Source organism: Anabrus simplex, chromosome 1 (genome assembly GCF_040414725.1).
Source record: "Anabrus simplex isolate iqAnaSimp1 chromosome 1, ASM4041472v1, whole genome shotgun sequence".
In the NCBI taxonomy this organism is placed as follows: Eukaryota; Metazoa; Arthropoda; class Insecta; order Orthoptera; family Tettigoniidae; genus Anabrus; species Anabrus simplex.
Genome location: NC_090265.1, coordinates 1,080,128,792 through 1,080,147,329, shown reverse-complemented (window position 1 = coordinate 1,080,147,329; position 18,538 = coordinate 1,080,128,792). Strand labels below are relative to the sequence as shown.

The following is an 18,538-nucleotide window of genomic DNA, read 5'->3' as shown; positions in this document are numbered from 1 at the left end:
CTTACTTGCTTTCAAGAGAACCACACTCTTGGCCTTAAGCCAGTTCTGAGGAATCTTCTCAGACTGGATACACCAATTAAAGAAGTTAGTGAGCTACACAAGGTCTTGACACCAAAGTTCTATTTTTCTTTTTTTGCTAGTGGCTTTACATCGCACGATAGGATAGGAAAGGCCTAGTAGTTGGAAGGAAACGGCCGTGGCCTTAATTAAGGTACAACGCCAGCATTTTCCTGGTATGAAAATGGGAAACCACAGAAAACCATCTTCAGGGCTGCCGACAGTGGGATTTGAACCTACTATCTCCCGGATGCAAGCTCACAACCGCACGCTCCTAACCGCACGGCCAACTTGCCTGGTACCGAAGTTCTTGATCTGGTCATTCCTAATACCATCCATACCGGCAGACTTTCCTGCTCTAAGCTGTTTCATGCTGCTGGTGACTTCCTCAGTATATCCAGGAAGGCAGGAAGGTTGAGCACTTGCAGATTGGGTTAGACGAGGGAGGTTTATCCGCAAAAATTTATCATATTTTCCATTCAGGATGAGTTGCTGTGCCACATTATAGTGGCCTGAGTAGTGTTGTTTGGTAGCAGATAAGCAATGCTTTCTGGCAGCTAGGTGACAATGATTTTAGAGATAGTCTTGTGTTACTGTTCTCTCTTTCTTTTCTCAATGAGCTCATTGAGGTACATAAGAAAGACCTCCCTGTGTTGAACCTTGGGCAATGTTTTACAGAAGAGTGGCTAAGTTTCTTGATACAAGTATCCTCAAGTCCTTAAAATATCAGTAATGGAAAGGAACAAACAAGTGACAAATAAAGTCAGAAGTAAAGAGATAGGAACATGTGGACCTTTCCAAGTTCAAAAGTGGTATAACATCTCACCACATTTTCTTTAATTGCTTACCACTGAACCAAAGATTCTTCATAGCCTATCTAATAAATAAAGAAGTCCAGGCTGGACTCTACTCAGAATGTGTAAGGACAAGTCATTATCAAATATGTCAAACATTCTTTTTCTCTTCCACTTGTACACTTTTTAATTAGGATTATTCATTTGAGACTAAAATATCCATGTCATGTGTGATTAGTTTCATTTTTCTGTATTGATGGTCTTTGACTCACAATTACAGAGTTTTTCTGATGTTCCCACAACGGCCAAAGTTGCCCTTGTAGTACTTGGACAGAACGCTGAGGCAGGTCTGCAGCCTCAATTCCATGTCCTCAAATGACCTGGACAGTGCTCAACACCAACATCATCAGCATATAAAAAGTGCTTTGTGTTCTCACTGATAGATTGATCATTTGTTTATACATTGAAAAGCATTAGTGCAAGGACACTACCTGACGCAAGGCCATTTTTTATCCCTGCAACTATACTAGTTTTGATCTAGACGTTAATAAATTAATTTTACAACATAAATAGTATTGATTAAGTGGAAACATCACAAAAACTCTGTAATTGTGTTACTTTCCATGTTTGAGCTTGTAGCAGAAAAATTAGCTACTGTCACTATAACAAGACTGCCCAGCGTGTGCCCAATTTATTGCTGAAATGTTTGGGGAGATTCTTTCATTGCATTTTTAACTACAGATATTAGAGAAAAGAACAGTGCAATAAATATACCTGATTTCCAAGTAGTCCCATCTACAGTTAGGATGATACTCGAGGTGAAAGTCAGTGATGTTGAGCTTCAGCTGCTGTCCATATGGAACCTTCAATATCCAAACACAGTCTTTACTGTGGGGATACTGATTAGGATAGCCAGGGGATCTCAGGGTACCAACAGCAGAGAAGTAATTTCCACCACATACTGAAACCAACAAATAAAACATTTTAATTGTGGTCACCAGCTGACAGTCTCATATTCTATTCACCATCTATAATGGTACAGTTAGGATTTCATTTTTAGGAGAGCTTTGGAGTTGGAATATCTGTTGCTGGAACATGATCACTTACTAACCTATGAGCAACACACTAACATAAATTCAACATCGTAAAATTAAAATGTACAAAGTTCAATATTGTAATACAGTAGAAGTCCGATAGTCTGGCACGATCGGGACCGGCTTGGTGCCGGATTACCGAAAATGCCGGACTATCGGATGGTACCTCTTACTACGATATAGGTTAAGGCGTACAGCGAAAACAGCTGTAACACGGCGTTTTGCAGTAAAATGTTGATCAGCAGAATCATTAGTTTAATAACACACTCCTCTTTTCAATCGTGTTGTTTCTTATTGCCATTCCATAATCATGCCGAAGTTCATCAATGTTTTTACCTGTAAGTCTTCCTTTACCATTTAGAGTCTTTCCATCTACAACTTCTCTTTTCCTTCTGTCCGCTTCAATTTTTGAAGGCATGTTCCCATCTGATTTTGAACGTGGCCCATACATTCAATTTTTTAAATCTGTTTTTTATCATATACTTGGCTTTCCAGTAACCCAGCGTAGCACACAGCCTTCCAGACTGAATATTTCAAGAGATGGAGATATTTAAGTAAGTCAATGCATAACAACTGGATTTTATCAGATACATTTGCACTATTTACTTTGAAATAATAAAAATACACTTCCAATGGTTTCGACAAATAATGCATCAAATTGTTCAGGAGAGATCATTATTAAGAGATAATAACATTAAAAAATCCTGGAATGGTGCCGGACCATCGGGCGTTCCAGAATGTCGGATACCAGACTAATGGAATTCTACTGTAATGTGGAAATGTAATATTATAAGACAAGGAGGAAAACAGTCACTTTACAGACACCAGCAGTAGGTTCATAAGATTTTATTATCTTTTGAAATTTAGAGAAAGTACCGATCAATGCAGTTCTATTAAAATTAAAATACCGTATTTGTAGAAAATGTTTGTCTTTTTTGGAATCGTGTATGAAAGCGATGCTTCTCCAGTATATAGTTCTTTTGACACCAAAAGTAAAAAAGGAAAACAGAGAGATTATGAAGGTAGCAAAGTATAGGGAAGTTCTTAATAATAATAACTGATTCATGCGTCCATGAACGTACGATTTGTTGGTAATTTTCTCTATTTTCGGTACCTCTCCCATTTGCCTGAATTTGTGTTATATGTTGTTCTTACCTTAATTGTTTCAGTTTGGTTACTTTTTGTTGATTTATTATAAGTTCCCTTCAACGTGCAATCATGTCACAGTTCATAAGAACACTGCTTGTCTATTTTCTTTCTCTTCTTTGCTGCCTTATGTCATTTTTTCTTGCTTGTTGATTGGTTGCATCACCTTGACATGACTGTTTGCGTCACCGGCAACTTCCTTTCTAATTGGTACAGAGAATGTATTTTTCTGCGCTTTTCTATTTTTTCATTGGTCATTTCTGTTATTTGCCTTTAGCCTTTGTTATATTAATTAATTGGAAATTTTTAATATTCTTTCTGGACTCCCTTTCCCTCACCATTTTGTATTTTTTTAAAAGATTTTCATGTACTGTTGTGTAATTATTTCTGTTAGTCTTACAGCACCATATTGCCTATCTGGAACCTTCTACAGCGCTATTTAAGGGCTACCTCAATCAAGTCTACAGGAATGCTGCCCTCACTCTCCGGGTCTTACCAGAATCACCGCCAGTCCTCTACGACAGCTCCTATGCTGCACTTTCATCTAGGCAAGATACTTGTCCGCACACATTGGCAATAGCGGCTTCTTGCCAACATGTCCTTCACTACATTCTGCTCGAGGTCAATCACCTCGCCTTTCGCTCATGTGTTGAGCGCTACAGCATGACTCATCAATCAGCCTAACTGCACTCGTTGTTGACTTGGCTGACCTTTGTATTTTTACTTCAGATATGAAATGAATCAAATTCCTTGGCTACACACTTCGACATAACACATTCCTCACGACTATGCTGGAAGGAAAAGTTCTGGGTAAGAAGGGAAGAGGAAGGCCAAGGAAGAAGTATCTGGATTCCGTGATGGACAGGCTGAATTTGAAAAAATATGTTGACCTGAAACGCTCAGCAGAGGAGAGACAAATGTGGTTGCAGCGACAAGGCCTTGCCTTTAGGATATGAATGAATATGAAATGAACGGCAGCCTGGGCTTTAGTTTTCTTCGTAGCAAGATATGCGCTAATCTACTGAGATTTTATTGACTATTTTAACCAGTCGTGTCTAATACTTGGCAAGGACACACTTATTTTATATGTCGGCTGGTTCGTCTATGAAGGTTATTAATTGCAGCTCACTACCGGACAACGAAGCTGCTAGACTAAGATCTTTTACAATTTTCTTTGAACTTTTTACTCCCTGGCAGAGAATTGAGTGCTGGAAGATTCAACTTAAGATTTTCTGATCCAAATTGTAACTTTACTGTGTAAACTTTTGTTATCAAAATTTTGTACATTTAACTTTGTTATTCTCTTGATAACTTTAATATTTATCTACTTATTCATGTTGCTTACCTTCAATTATCGGTCTGGTTTCAACCAGCCTCCATATTAATGTGACCACTTGATATTCTAAATTTCCCAGGTGTCATAAGACAACAGTCTTACTTATATTAACATTTTTATACGCACAGCCGGTGGCTACCTTTTTTGCACAAGGCCATGCGCTCAATATAATAAGTGTGTATTCAATCATTAATTATTGTCAAAGTCCCTCTAGTCTTTATTGTCATTTTTACATTATTAATATAATAAATGTTGTGACTGCTGATCCCTTATTTCTCATTTACCGAAAAACTTGGAAACCCTCTCCGGCCAGTCCTTGTTTTTTCCAATAATAATATTGGTTTTTACATCCCTCTATTTTCATGGTTTTCTCAGATGCCAAGGTTCTGGAATTTTGTTCTGCACAGTTCCTTCATGAGCCAGTGAATCTACTGATGAGCACCTTCAAATACCATGGAACTGAGCCGGGATCAAACCCACCAACTTTGAGCTCAAAGGTTGTGGAAAGGGAGGGGGAAGAGGAATGAAGTGTTGATGGACATCCAGTGTGAAAACCATGTGCAAAATGTGTAGTTGTAAAGGAGTCTGAGCTAATCAGTCCAGCAGGAAAGTTCTTCATAGTTAAAGTAGGGAAACAGTGTGTAATGGGTACAATTATTTGAACTAGGAAATCAGTGAAAAACCTGCATATTTAGTTCAACAGTGTGAGTTCTAGGCTATGGTTATTTCAGTGAATAGCATTAAGAGAATTTTAAATTAAAGAGCAAAGAATTTCCAAGAAGTAAAGACATTTAGTACTTCCAAAAAAAGAATAAGAAAGAGAATTCAAACAGACTTGGATGATTTTGACAGTACTTATAATTAATTAGTATTATACAGAAAATGAAAAGCAGCCAATAATGTATGTTAATGCATTGCACACTACATTACAAGTGTGGAGTGTTAATCAGAGCATGGGTCTTTCTACTCCAGTTTTCTGGGGGTGAGAGAGCTCTCATTGCTCATGAGGTGGGGAAGAGAGGTCTTGTGCCAAAACCTCTCCTGATATTGAAAAATCGGTCGTGATATCTGAAAATTACCATGGCAATATGGACTTCATGAATTAAAAGTAGCTAAAAACTAAATTCATAACCAGCCTTCCCCCTGAATATGTCTTAGTGACTGATAATACCCCTTACCAGAATGTTCAAATTAACCTCGCATCAAATTCCTGAGCTAACTCCTAATTCCTCATCCAATAAAGCAGATATGGTTGACCGGCTTACGAGTAATGAAATTTTCTTTGACCTGTAAATATACAGACCAGAACTATATTCTCTGATCTGATTTTTAAAACATATAAAAATTGAAGTTCTTCTTGCTTTGTTTTAAGACTTTCTGCTTATCATGAGGAAAGAAAGCATACTTTTAATAAATTATATCAAGATTCCTTTCTTGGGTATTAATGCTGGGTGTTCTCATTTCTTTCCATCCTCTGCATACCAATACAAATTTCTTTTGTGTTTCTCCATTTTATGGTCTAGAAATACTGAAGATCATCACCCACTAAATAACAATAAAAATTTTATGGGTTTAATATACCACTATTTTTACAGGCTTAAGAGATGCGTAAGGTGCCATAATCTTGTCCTGCAGAAGTTATTTTACAGTAGAACTACAAACACAAGGTTGTTGTATTTAAGCACCTAGAAATGTGAGGACTGTAAATAAAGTAGAAATATTGATAGAATGCAATATTTAATAAACTAACGAGTACAACTGCTTTACATTCCTTCAATGTAGTCACCCGCAAAGTCTATTACCTTTTCCCAAATGTCGGGAAGCCATTGGGGACAGTTGGCAAGGCATTCTCTGTTAATGACAGTGACGGAGTACCCTAATATGCAGAGTACAGATGCCATGTCAGGAAATTGGCAGCCTCGTAGGGGTTCCTTCAACTTTGGAAAATGGTCGAAGTCACAAGGACTCATGTCTGGTGAGTACAGAGGGTGTTCTAAGACCTCCCAATGCCACCGTTGCTATAAGAACTTGACATGACGTACATTGTCAAGCAACACGATAGGGCGATCATCTTGCAATAAACATGGATGTTTGCACTGCATAGCCGGACGCAGATGTTGCTCTAGAAATCAGCACAGTTGACGGTTTGTCCCTCAGGCAGAGCACGCATAAAAATAACACCCTCATAGTCGTATTCCACAATCAGCATAAGCTTCACCTGACTGGGTTCCTGTCAAAATTTCTATGGACATGGCAAACCTGGGTGACACCATTAATTTTTCTTTTTTTTTTTGCTAGTGGCTTTACGTCGCACCGACACAGATAGGTCATATGGCGATGCTGGGATAGGAAAGGGCTAGGAATTGGAAGGATACGGCTGTGGCATTAATTAAGGTACAGCCCCAGCATTTGCCTGGTGTCAAAATGGGAAACCACGGAAAACCATCTTCAGGGCTGCTGACAGTGGGATTCAAACCCACTATCTCCCGGATGCAAGCTCACAGCTGCGTGGCCCTAACTGCATGGCCAACTCGCCCAGTACCATTAATTTGGCTGATGCTTTAATTCAGGAACATAAGCTCGTTCGTGCCCATGTCTCATCAATAGCAACAATACGCTGCAGAAATATGTCTCCTTCATTGAGGTATCTGTCCAGGTGGATGTCAGACAGTTGCCATTTCTGTACGTCACTGCGTTGATGTGGAAACCAACGGGACGCAATTTTTCTCATGTTAAGACATTTTGTCAGTATGTGCCACATCATTTGATGACCGAGACCAACCTCTATGGATAATTCTTGGACAGTCCATCAATGGTCTATGGAAATGAGGCCACTCACAATGTCACCTGATGTTGAGGAACGGACGGCTGATCTCTGCTGTGCAAATCCCCAGTCTAGTATGACCCACACGAAACGCCTTGACCCATCTTCAACCGTCCAATACGGTAATGCATTCAATGATGATGATGATGATGATGATGATGCTTGTTGTTTAAAGGGGCCTAACATCAGGGTCAGCGGCCCCTAATGGTATGAAATGAAATGACAAACAAAAAGGTCAAAATAATCCATTGACCAAAAAAAGTCATGAAGAATGAATGGATGTACATGAACCCCAAAAAACAACAAAAACAAAAAAATCAGTGGATCCAACTAAAAAAAAGACCATAAATAATAGTATTACTGACCAAGGGACACTTGTAAAGCACAATCCTGAATCGAGGATGCTTGATGTCTAAAGGGGTCCAAAATCCAGGTCAGAATGGTACTTATCGCTAGTAAAGTAGAACCATGGTATTTGTCATGTTGGGGTACTAATCAAAAGTAGCAAAGACTCACGGTGTTCCACACGATGGTACTACTCACAAGTGTTGTATGTCCATCGTACAGATAACACAGACCTATGGTGTTTCTCACACAATGGCACCACTCATAGCCAACGCAAACCGATGATGTTCCTCACCTAGGTGTACTAGTCACGGGTGCCGGTATTCCCGTGGTGTTCCTCACATAGTGGGTACTAAGCACAGGCAACGCAGACCCACGGTGTCACTCATATAGTGGTACAACTCACAGGCAACGCCCAGACCCACGGTGTTGCTTACATGGGTACGACTCACGGGTACTGGAAACCCACAGGAGAACCAATTCATTGCTGCTACTAATCACAAACCTGTTTCGTACCTAATATAGTGGTGCTACTTGCAAGTACAGGCAACCCATGGTGTTCCCTGTGTGATGGTACGAATCAAAAGTAGTTTCATGGTTCTAATTCAAACATCCCTTGGTCGCCCCTTTTAGTCGCCTCTCATGACAGGCAGGGGATACCGTGGGTGTATTTTTCGTCTGCGTCCCCCATCCACAGTGGGTGGTAATGCATTCTGACTACAGGCTTCACGTAATCCTCAATAACTTTCTGATGTATTTTTGCCATGGGCAAATTTGATTTTAATACAAGAACACTGATTACCTTTAAAAAACTTGCTTCAGAGCAGTGAAATCGACCCTCTTCACTTCAACGCCACACAGCAACAACATTCCCAACTGCATGCCTGTCAAATGCACACTACACCGCCACCTGACCGCTCCCACATATCATATTTGCACATGCGTGATCTCCTGCGAGTGTCTGGAATATGTTGCCACTACTTACAGCCCTCGCACTATTAAACTGAGAACCCTCCATCTCAGGCTCAGCAGTCTGAGCTACTCAGCCTGACAGAGCCAATACAAAACGTAGGTTATTCTCTCTGCAGAACTTTTAGTTCATGCTGTTCTATTGTTATTTTCATAGCTGCATCAGCTGTAACATAGTAAGCTGCCTCTGTGAGTCAGTGGTAGAGTGTTGGCTTCCGGATTCCAAGATAGCAAGTTCAAACCCGGCAGAGGTAGTCGAATTTTTGAAGGGCGGAAAAAAGTCCATTCGACATTCCATATCATACGATGTCAGCATGTAAAAGATCTCTGGTGACACATTTTGTGTTTACCCGACAAAATTCATTACATCTCAGCCATAGACGCCCAAGAGAGTTTTGGTTTACTCTGTCTGCCATCTAGTGGGCCCAGAGTAAAACGGAACGTCGAAATTGATAAGCAGACAGCCAGATGACGTCAAATTGAAATGTCTGCACATGGTAGCTGAGGCCATATGATTATTATTATTATTATTATTATTATTATTATTATTATTATTATTATTATTATTATTATTATCATCATCATCATCATCATCATCATCATTATTAGTATTATTATTGTTGTAACATAGTAGTGGTATCTTAGCAAAAATAGCACAATGATTTGCCGTAGTTGCACTGCATATAATATTATGACAGATTCTCTGTTACCTGCAATGACTCTCTGTAGCATGTTATCATAGTTGAGCCGGGGGAGAACAGGCAGGGAAGTATCTTCCCCTCTACACATGTTTGCTTCACACTAGATCTCCCATCCTGTAAGAACCTAGGGTGTTCAGTTTAATTTTTGTCAATTCGTCGGTCTATTTTGTATCAGTTTATATAGTGCGTCTGTTTAAATAGTGTACAAGTTTATTATTACAAAGAAAACTGATTCCTTGTACTACCAGTAGCGACAATTGGGAATTAGAATTGGGGGAGGGGGCACAAACATTTATAGACAATAAAATGTACCCAGGATTGAGGGATATAGCAGTCGGACGGGGGGGATACATCAAAACTGAAAAATTAGTTGAAAAATTAGCTACAAAATGGTAAGTTATTTAATGTTCTTTGAGCAAATTTTGACAGAGAGCTAAAGGTTGACAGTCTACCAACTTAAGTGCAGTAATAATAGTTTTTTGAGATTTTGATTCAATATTATAAACAAAACTTTTACCAAAGGAACAATAATTACACATGTATTACAATTAAATAGAAGTATGACATGATTATACAATTAAAAATTGTTTAGCACTGTATTTGACTAAGCACTAACAAACTAAAGAAGCTGCCAGACTGACGAATGCATTCAGCAAGCGGGTGAATCATACCTCAGAGTTCATGACCTTCGCAACAATATACCCCTCATACCCTTCCTCACAACACACGCTACACGCTTCTGCGAGAGTCTTCACTACTTTCTGTGGCGCTGTACGAATCAGTTAGTTGAGAAGAATGACACCTTGTGTGTATTTCCATTAAGAATTTTGTTAATAATTAAAGGAAAGGAATAGTTGATAAGACAACATGGCTTGTACAAATTCTTTTCTTTTTAATAATTCCTATAATTCCTAGTTTCAGGCAGCTAAAAGGAAATAAAAATGTAGTGTTCTCTCCATGAAGCGGGGGAGCAACTCCCCCCCATAACTGCCACTCTGTACTACACAGCAAAATGTAGAAAAGGACTGTTTGGGCACCCTATGGAAGGACTGGCTCTTTCGTTCTCACATCTCACTGGTGCCAGACACAACCCTTGTTTGTGGTGTTCCGGAAAATGTCAGAGAATTCTGGCAATTGTAAGAAGGTGTGAGAACATTCCACCCTCATAGTAAGAATATGCAAAGTCTGCTACGGTCAAATCCTACACAATTGGTCAAATGGTTCCCTTGTTTTGGAAGGGTGCCGCATGTAAATGGGGGTGTATATTCCAAGACGCAAAGCTAGTGTCATCGATTCTGGTCTTGGTTCTCTTCTCTGTCAGAGCGGACGTCATTTGTTCGAGCTCTCGCTCCAAAAGCGAGTCTGGCCTGATGAGTATAAGATAAATTTTATTTATGTTATTATCTTGAAATAAACTTGTTTCACTTACAGGAATTTCACGAGGCAGTCTCACATCTTCAATTATTTAATTTGATTTAAAAAGCACTTTTCAGCGCTATCACACTTATGTTTTAGAGCCAGGCAACATTAACATATTACTTTTAAAATAACTCATGTCATTTTATTTTATTTGTTTGCCCGTCTCCAGTAAAAAGGGACTTGCCCACTGTAATAAAGGAATCTTAAATTCCAAAATAGGTTTTCAATTACATGGTTATGTCCTTAGATTCTCCTTGATGTCCGCTAATTTATTTGTGTTTCCTAAGTTGCTACTGTTTAACCGTAGGTTCTAAAGTTTATTCCTTTGATATCACTTTAAAAGCCTGACAGCATTTATTTGGTATACAGAACATTATCCGGGTTCTGAGGGCAGGACCACAAACCCAAGTGACTGCTTTACAAAGGAAATTTAATTTGTCCTCCTATTCAATACATATCTCCATCTTTTAGAGGGAGTAATATTAATCAGACATGTTTCAGCTCATTTGAGCCATCTTCAGTAAAAAAAAGTTAAAAATTATATAATCAGTGTTAAAAGAATATGTGTGAAAACAAGTGAGACATGATGAAATTAAAATAATAAATGGTTATGGCAAAGTTGAGAACTTCTTAGCCTAGAAGTGCAATGTTTTACATTAAAAACAAGGATGGAATCCAATACTAAAATTTACGATGACAGTCTGTCTTCACTGAGTCACAATCTCAAATAGTCAAGAGGGCAGCAAAAATTGAGAACATATTTAAGAGGAAAACAAATGCCAGGTATAATGTGTGTGACTCGTAGTGGAAACCGCCAATGAAGTTCAAATTCATTAAATACTGTAGTTGCCCTCTTGAACGGCCTGACCTCAATTTAGTGGTCTTGCTTTCACTGATGGTGTCTGTAGCTTTGTGATTAAAATGTCCTTGTAGTACTCAGACAGAATGCTGAGGCAGGTCTATTTGAGGTGTATTTGAGCACCTTCAAATACCTCCAGAATGAGACAGGATCCAACCCATCAACTTGGACTCTGAGCTACTCAGTCTGGCAATCCAGGGTACCACCTGTTGCCTTCATGGTCATGTTCTTTATGAAATACTGTATAGTATGTGTAAGCATTTCAATAAATATAGCCTACATGCATCTCGTAATGTGCCTAAACTACACTCTACTACAGACTTACACACATCAACAATCAGTACCCCAGTAGTGTAACGTTAGGGCCTGCAAGGCCTGCAACGGAGGTGGACCTGCAGACCTCCCAATAAAAAGTAAGTAATAAATGAATAAATAACTTGATCCGAATGCCACTCTGTATGGGAAAGGTCACATCGTGATGTGCTTGCAGAATGGGCCAAAAACGTTTGTTTTTACAGTGAGTATGTAGAGAGAGTTGTCTCATGTAACACAAGCGACATGCTCTCTCACAATCTGTGCTAAGTTATTATTAAAGAAATAGTGAAAATCAGTACCAAAATATCAATAGACCTAATTATTCTTGTTGCCATTTCTTTTACAAAATGATCATTTTCGAAACTGAAACTTTTTCCTCAGAATGGGAATGTGTCATCAATGTATATTGTTGAAATCATCATTGCCTTTGCATCCCAGAAAGTATGCTGCATGGTCCAGTTTCTTTAGAATAAAATATGAGTTTTTAAAATGTAAAGACAAAAGATAGGAACACATACTTATTCATGATATATTTCAATCGCTACGAAAGATTTAACTTTCACAATAAATGAATTTGTTCTGTAATCTAATAATAAGTCATTTGAATATATTAAATGAATATAGATAGCATTAAAGTATCTGCTGTAGTTAAATTGTATGTATAATTGGTAGGTTTTGTAGTTTGGTTCCGTGACTAAATGGTTATCATGCTGGCCTTTCGTCCAAGGGTTCCTGGATTCGATTTCCAGCCAGGTCAGAGATTTTAATCTTCATTGGTTAACACAAGTGTCTTGGAGCCTGAATGTGTGTGTTGTCTTCAACATTAGATTTCAACATAGATAGGGCCCTATCCTCACAGATGCGCAGGTTGCCTATTAAGTGTCAAACTTGACAGACCTGCACAAGATCTCTCCAGAGGCTACATGCCATTAACTCATATAATAGGTTTTATACAATTTAATATGAGGAGACCCAATTTTGTTTCCTGCAGGTTGGCCCATATAATACTCGTTATCCCATTGCAGTTCCCAATCATCAGTAAACAACAATATCGAACAGGTCCATTTGCATAAGAAAGAAGTACAGATGAGAGTGGCTTACTCTTCATTTCCATTGTTGTCACCCAACCCGTTCGCTGAAGAATTCTTCTTCCTCTCTTTCAAGCTCTTGCTTACTTAAAAAAAAAAGCTATTTATTCAGGGCGTTGACCTAAGAAGATCTTGTATAGTATTGAGTAGGTGGATTAAAACTTTGTTAATTAAATTATAAGATCTTTTGCCCCTACTTTGCACCATATGTTACGAACCTCCATGTATTTGGAAATTGTGGAAGTGTAAAGTGTTGAATATGAGGGAAGGAACATTAAGGACGATGCAAACACCCAGTCCCCAGGCCAGGGATATTAATCATGTACAATTATAAAACCCTAGGCCACCGGGTGACAGGCAGATGTTGCCCCCTACACCGCGGGGCCGGACTCTTGCTTACTTAGTCCCTATTCCTCCCATACTTCCTTTATCCAGCTAGATTTATTATATTCTTCACATTTATGGTGGCCACAAATAAGAACTGCATAATCCAGAATTGGAATTCTTACCTTGGGAAGCATCTACTTGAGTAAAAGTGGCTTGGAAACCACTGCTTCGACGACTGCTATCAGTAGAGAACACCAGAGTTAAAATGTTGTTCATGGAAGTAATATCTGGAGGTTTTTGTAAGCCACAGTACCTAAAAAAGAAAACGTTCTTGATATATTTGATGGATATGCTAGTTAGGTATTCATTTTTTAAACTGTTAAAACTTTAACACAAAAGAATTATAAAATCTATCTGTGAAAATTGAGATACCCCAGGCTGTAACTGAAGCTTTGAACAAGGTAGAGGGAATAGTAATTTCTTGTGTTTTAGAACATACAGTAAAACTTGCTCAAAGAGAAATCGCAAGGGACCGAATTTTTCTTTCGGAATTAGACAAGTTTCCACATCACACAAAACACAGCTTTTTTTTTTTTTTGGCCTTAAAACACCAATCACCACCACTGCTACACAAAACATGATACAGTATAAGTATTTTTAAATATTATTGAGAGCCTACCTGTAACTGCCTCCACATGATGCTTGGCTATCCAGATTGATGTACATATACTGATTTGTTAATTATTATCACTGTGATTTGTTATTGCATACAGTATGATACACAGTAAATCATTTTGACACTATCACAACATTATGTTACACTACACGGATATATGCACCGTAAAATTATTTCTAACACAGCATTCTATACAGCAATTCACTAGACTAAGCTTTCTTCCACAGATTAAACAAAGAAACTTGTTTCCTCTTCTTTCTGATCATGTCTTTCTGAATGCAGTTCTGAGCTGAGTGTACATTAGTTCCAAAAACGTGGAAGAGTTAGATGTGATTTCATGAATTTGAATCTTGTTTTGATCTTCATCTTCTAGTTTGTCACCTTCTTCTTCCATCTCCTCCTATTTCTCGGTCTTTCTCAGTGCTAGAATGAAGCTCTCTGCTTCGCAAGAATGTTTCTTGATCGACACAAGTCACATATTGCTGATACATTTTCAAGCACTTCATTCATTCCATCATCTGTATTATCACTCTCTTCAAACCTTGCTTTGATGGAACACTTCGTCACAGTTTCAGCCTTAATTTACTTTATAGCCAGTCCAATCCAGTTCACTGCATCTAGAACTGACAGATATTTTGTCACTGTGTAAGAGCTCTCAGCTGTTTCCATATGCATGACCAAAGATTGCATTAAAAAGCACGTTTAGTACGATTTGAATGTGAAAATGACACCCATATCCATTAGCTGTATTAGGTGAGAACCAGAACAGTTTCATACTGTAATTGGATGGCAGGGGCATTGTTGAGGAAAAGAATAACCTTTCCATTTTCCTTTTTCAGTTTTGTGTGTAATCCATTCAACCACTCCTCCATTAAATTAGCAGCCATCCAAGCACTGTTATTGCTTTGCCAAACCATTGGAAGGCTATCAATTTTCAGATTCTTGAAACATCCTGGTTTCGTTGCCTTCCCGATCATGAGAGGCTTTTCAATTCTCCCTCCATATTCTCACCGAGTAACACTGTAAGTCTTACCTTAGACATTTTACCCTGACACACTTTTGTCCCTTAATGGCAAGCAAATTTGTTAGTAATAACTTAAAGAACATTCCTGTTTCATCTGCATCAAAAATGTTTCTAGGTTCATATTCTGAAATCCATTCAGCAGTTTTGATCACCAATCATCCACTACACTTTCATTCACATCCTTAGATTCCCCGCAAACTTGATTCCAGACAATACTGTGCCTCTTCTTGAAACTGTCGAGCCATCCTGTAGACACTTTGAATTCATAATTTCCAAAAGATCTGGCTACAGAGAGAGCTTCATTTTAAAACATCGGATCGGATATGAACATTAATTTTGATCGGGCAGAGGTAAACCTTTCCCACGCTACCTGTTGAGTACTTTGTTATCGGTGATCTTCACCTTCCTTTCATCTAACCATACCCTTGAATCTACTCATTCATTAGTTTGTTTGGGTTTTTTTGTTTTTTTAAGCATTTCATAAATTTGCATTTTTCTATACTTGAACCGGAGCATTATTTGCCATACTGAGAGTTTGCCTTTTCCTTAACTTCAATTATTTTAACTTTTTCGTTTAGCGGCAATGTCACATAGGATTTAGCCATGATGCTCAGTTTGTCTTCACTTTTACGAACAGGGTAGCCAACTGTTTGGCAGTGCACCTGCTTCCTTATCTTCATTAATAATCAATTCTGAAAATCTAATTAGAATCTTGGTAAACTTCTCTGTTCAGCTACTGTACCTGCTTATTTTAGATGACAGATTACTGGCCGCAGAAAGTCCTGAAGTGTCCCAGTGAAGAAATACATTAGCAGGTGCACTGATGGCAGGGATATCCATAAGACATGCATCAATTTGTTCAAACAATGATATTGATCATACCAACACCAGAAATGCCCAAATGTTGTATGTAGGACTACATCAGTTCCTAATATTTTAATTTTAAAGAATTCTTTCATTATTTCTTTCTATTCCCATGTTGAGGAAATTCCACATTACACAAAACTAAGAACATTATAATGTCATAATCTTCACTGGGACCAAGAAAAAATCTCATAGTGAACAAGTTTATGATTTATTCAAGTTACACTTTGAGCAAATTTTACTGCATTAACTCATATTTAATCCTAGTGCAGCCAGATTATAGTCTGGCTCCTCAGGTGAATGGTCAGCATTGAAACCTTCAGTTCAGGGGGTCCTAAGTTTGATTCCCAGCAGGATAATGGATTTTAATCAAGTATGATTAATTCTTCTGACTTAGGGACTGAGTGTTTGTGTTTGTCTCAGCACACTTCTCTCACAACATACCAAACTACCAACCACCACAGAAGCACATAACTGTGAATACATCCCTCCTTATAGGGTTGGCACCAGGAAGAGCATCCAGCCATAAAGCAGGGCCAAATCCACATGTACAATGCAGTTTGCACTCGTGACCCTACCAAAGAGTAGGGAAAGTAGTAGAAGAAAAAGAGCAGCCAGATTGTATCTCTCAGGTTCCAGAAATAGGCAGAAACAACCACACTCCAACTGTTGTCAGAGAGCTACCCATAGCAATAAAATAACCACATTACATATATTTCACTAAACACACGTTCATGATCTCCTGTTTGCAATAAGGTAATGGCATTCATGGTATTTGGATATACTGTGACAATGAAGATCGTGAACAATGTGGATGGGCCAACAGTGTGCAAAATAATGCCAGCGATTTGTTGGGACTCAAGAAAGGAAGCTCCTAGAAGAAGGTGGAAACTGATTAACAATGGATCAGGCACCCAGAATAACCTGCATGTGGAATCTAAGAGGATCTTCTGTGGGCCTATATAAAGAATGGAACCAGTGACAGTGAATTATAGTTTAGTATGTAAACAGCAGGTGAAAGAAAGCAGTTATGAGATAGTTGTGAGTCCATGGTGAGTCCATCATCAAAAGTGAGTCTGTCAGATGGCTACGTGGAGTCCAACAACGTTTGTTAGTGGTGAGGAAAACTGTTCTGGAACAGCATTGCACTGTGGAGGCCTTGTTAGAGAACACAAGTTTAATAGCAACAGTGAGTGTGTGTGCATGCATGTACGTAACAGAAATCTGTGTCATGTGGGAAACTCTTGAAGACATTCAATAAGTAACCATTAAAATAAACTTCATAGTGTTAACGAAATACAACACATGTGCATTCAGTCAACACATGTACTAAAATAAGTGAGCCAGATTCAAGAGATAATCGAGATACATTCAAACTTGAAAAAATCCTTTAATTTATCACTTTGACCAGCTGGACTGTATTATTCATCCATCATAAGTGGTTAATCTGATAGATTTTATAAAAACATGAATAATTATCATACCCATCAAATTTTTTGGTTATTCTTATGAAAACTAACAGATTATTGTGCATATTCACTAGATGTATCAATTTAATCATAACACATGTACTTAAAACAAACTATTGTATACCTAACCACATTGTGGAGAATTTTTTTTTTTTTTCCCCCTACAGTGGAAAACCATTTCTAAGACATTTCTTCCTAGGGTCTTTCTACATGGTCCCACTAAGTCCTAATATCTCAAACTTGCACCTATCCATAAAGTCTTCAAGTTCTTTACACATGTTAGTAAAGGGGAGGACGTTAAATATTCCAATTTGGAATTGTATTTTTTTTAGAAGATGTTCCTCTTTTTCCATGCCTTCAATGAGCTTCAGTCTGTTACAAATAGTTTCTAATATCTAATGCTCTGTTTGTCTTTACTTCCAATGCTTCTATGAATTTTGAAAGCAAAAGTTTATCCACTATTAGCCAGGGACATGACTTCACCAGAGCCCCCTTCATATTTCAGGGTTCCTATAGAGCTTTCACAGCTGCTGTAGCAGTCATGAGACTATCTTAACAGTTTACAATATAAGTTCCTATAGTCACATCCTAGTGTATGAACAGGGGGCAATGATTGAGTGGCCTCATAAGTGAGCCTGAGAATCAGGATTTCAGTAGCTGTGGAATAGGAGAGGGATCTCAGACATATTCTGAGTCGTGGGTGGACCCCCTGGAGGTCAGGCAGCTAGGACTACTCAATCCATTAGTGGTCCCTCTAAGTGAGACCAGCACCTTGCTTCACAGAAATTTAATGTCTTTTGTTTTTGTTTTTCTACAATTGCTTTTACGTCCCACCGACAAAGAAAGGTCTGATGGCAATGATGGGATGTGATCTTAAGTAAGGTACAGCCCCAGCATTTGCCTGGTGTGAAAATGGGAAACCGCAGAAAAACATCGTCAGGGCTGCCTCCAGTGGGCTTCAAACCCATTATCTCCTGAATGTAAGCTCACAGCTGCATGCCCCTAACCACATGGCCAACTCACTCAGTAAATTTAATGTTCATGCTCACATTTTTATCTTATGAGAGTGATGGAACCCTACTTCCATTAAACAGGCCACGGACTCCCTCAAAACAACTCGCTGAATGTCATGGAATTTGAAGAGGTGTTATCAGTACCAATGGGGCTTATCAAGGAATAAAGTACAACTGGCTCAGTCAACAGAGGTGATGCATTTAGTTAGGAAGGGAAG

At 38.6% G+C, this 18,538-nt stretch overlaps 1 protein-coding gene across 1 annotated transcript in view; it reads right to left on the bottom strand.

Moving 5' to 3' along the window:
• The window catches only part of Cubn (Cubilin), an 882,604-nt gene that overhangs the window by 625,060 nt on the left and 239,006 nt on the right, over positions 1-18,538 (bottom strand). Inside the window, exons 20-21 of the mRNA XM_068225286.1 lie at positions 13,457-13,587; positions 1,626-1,812 (exon numbers count right to left, since the gene is read on the bottom strand). Coding sequence (XP_068081387.1) covers positions 1,626-1,812; positions 13,457-13,587 — 318 coding nt within the window. The remainder of the gene's footprint in view (positions 1-1,625; positions 1,813-13,456; positions 13,588-18,538) is intronic.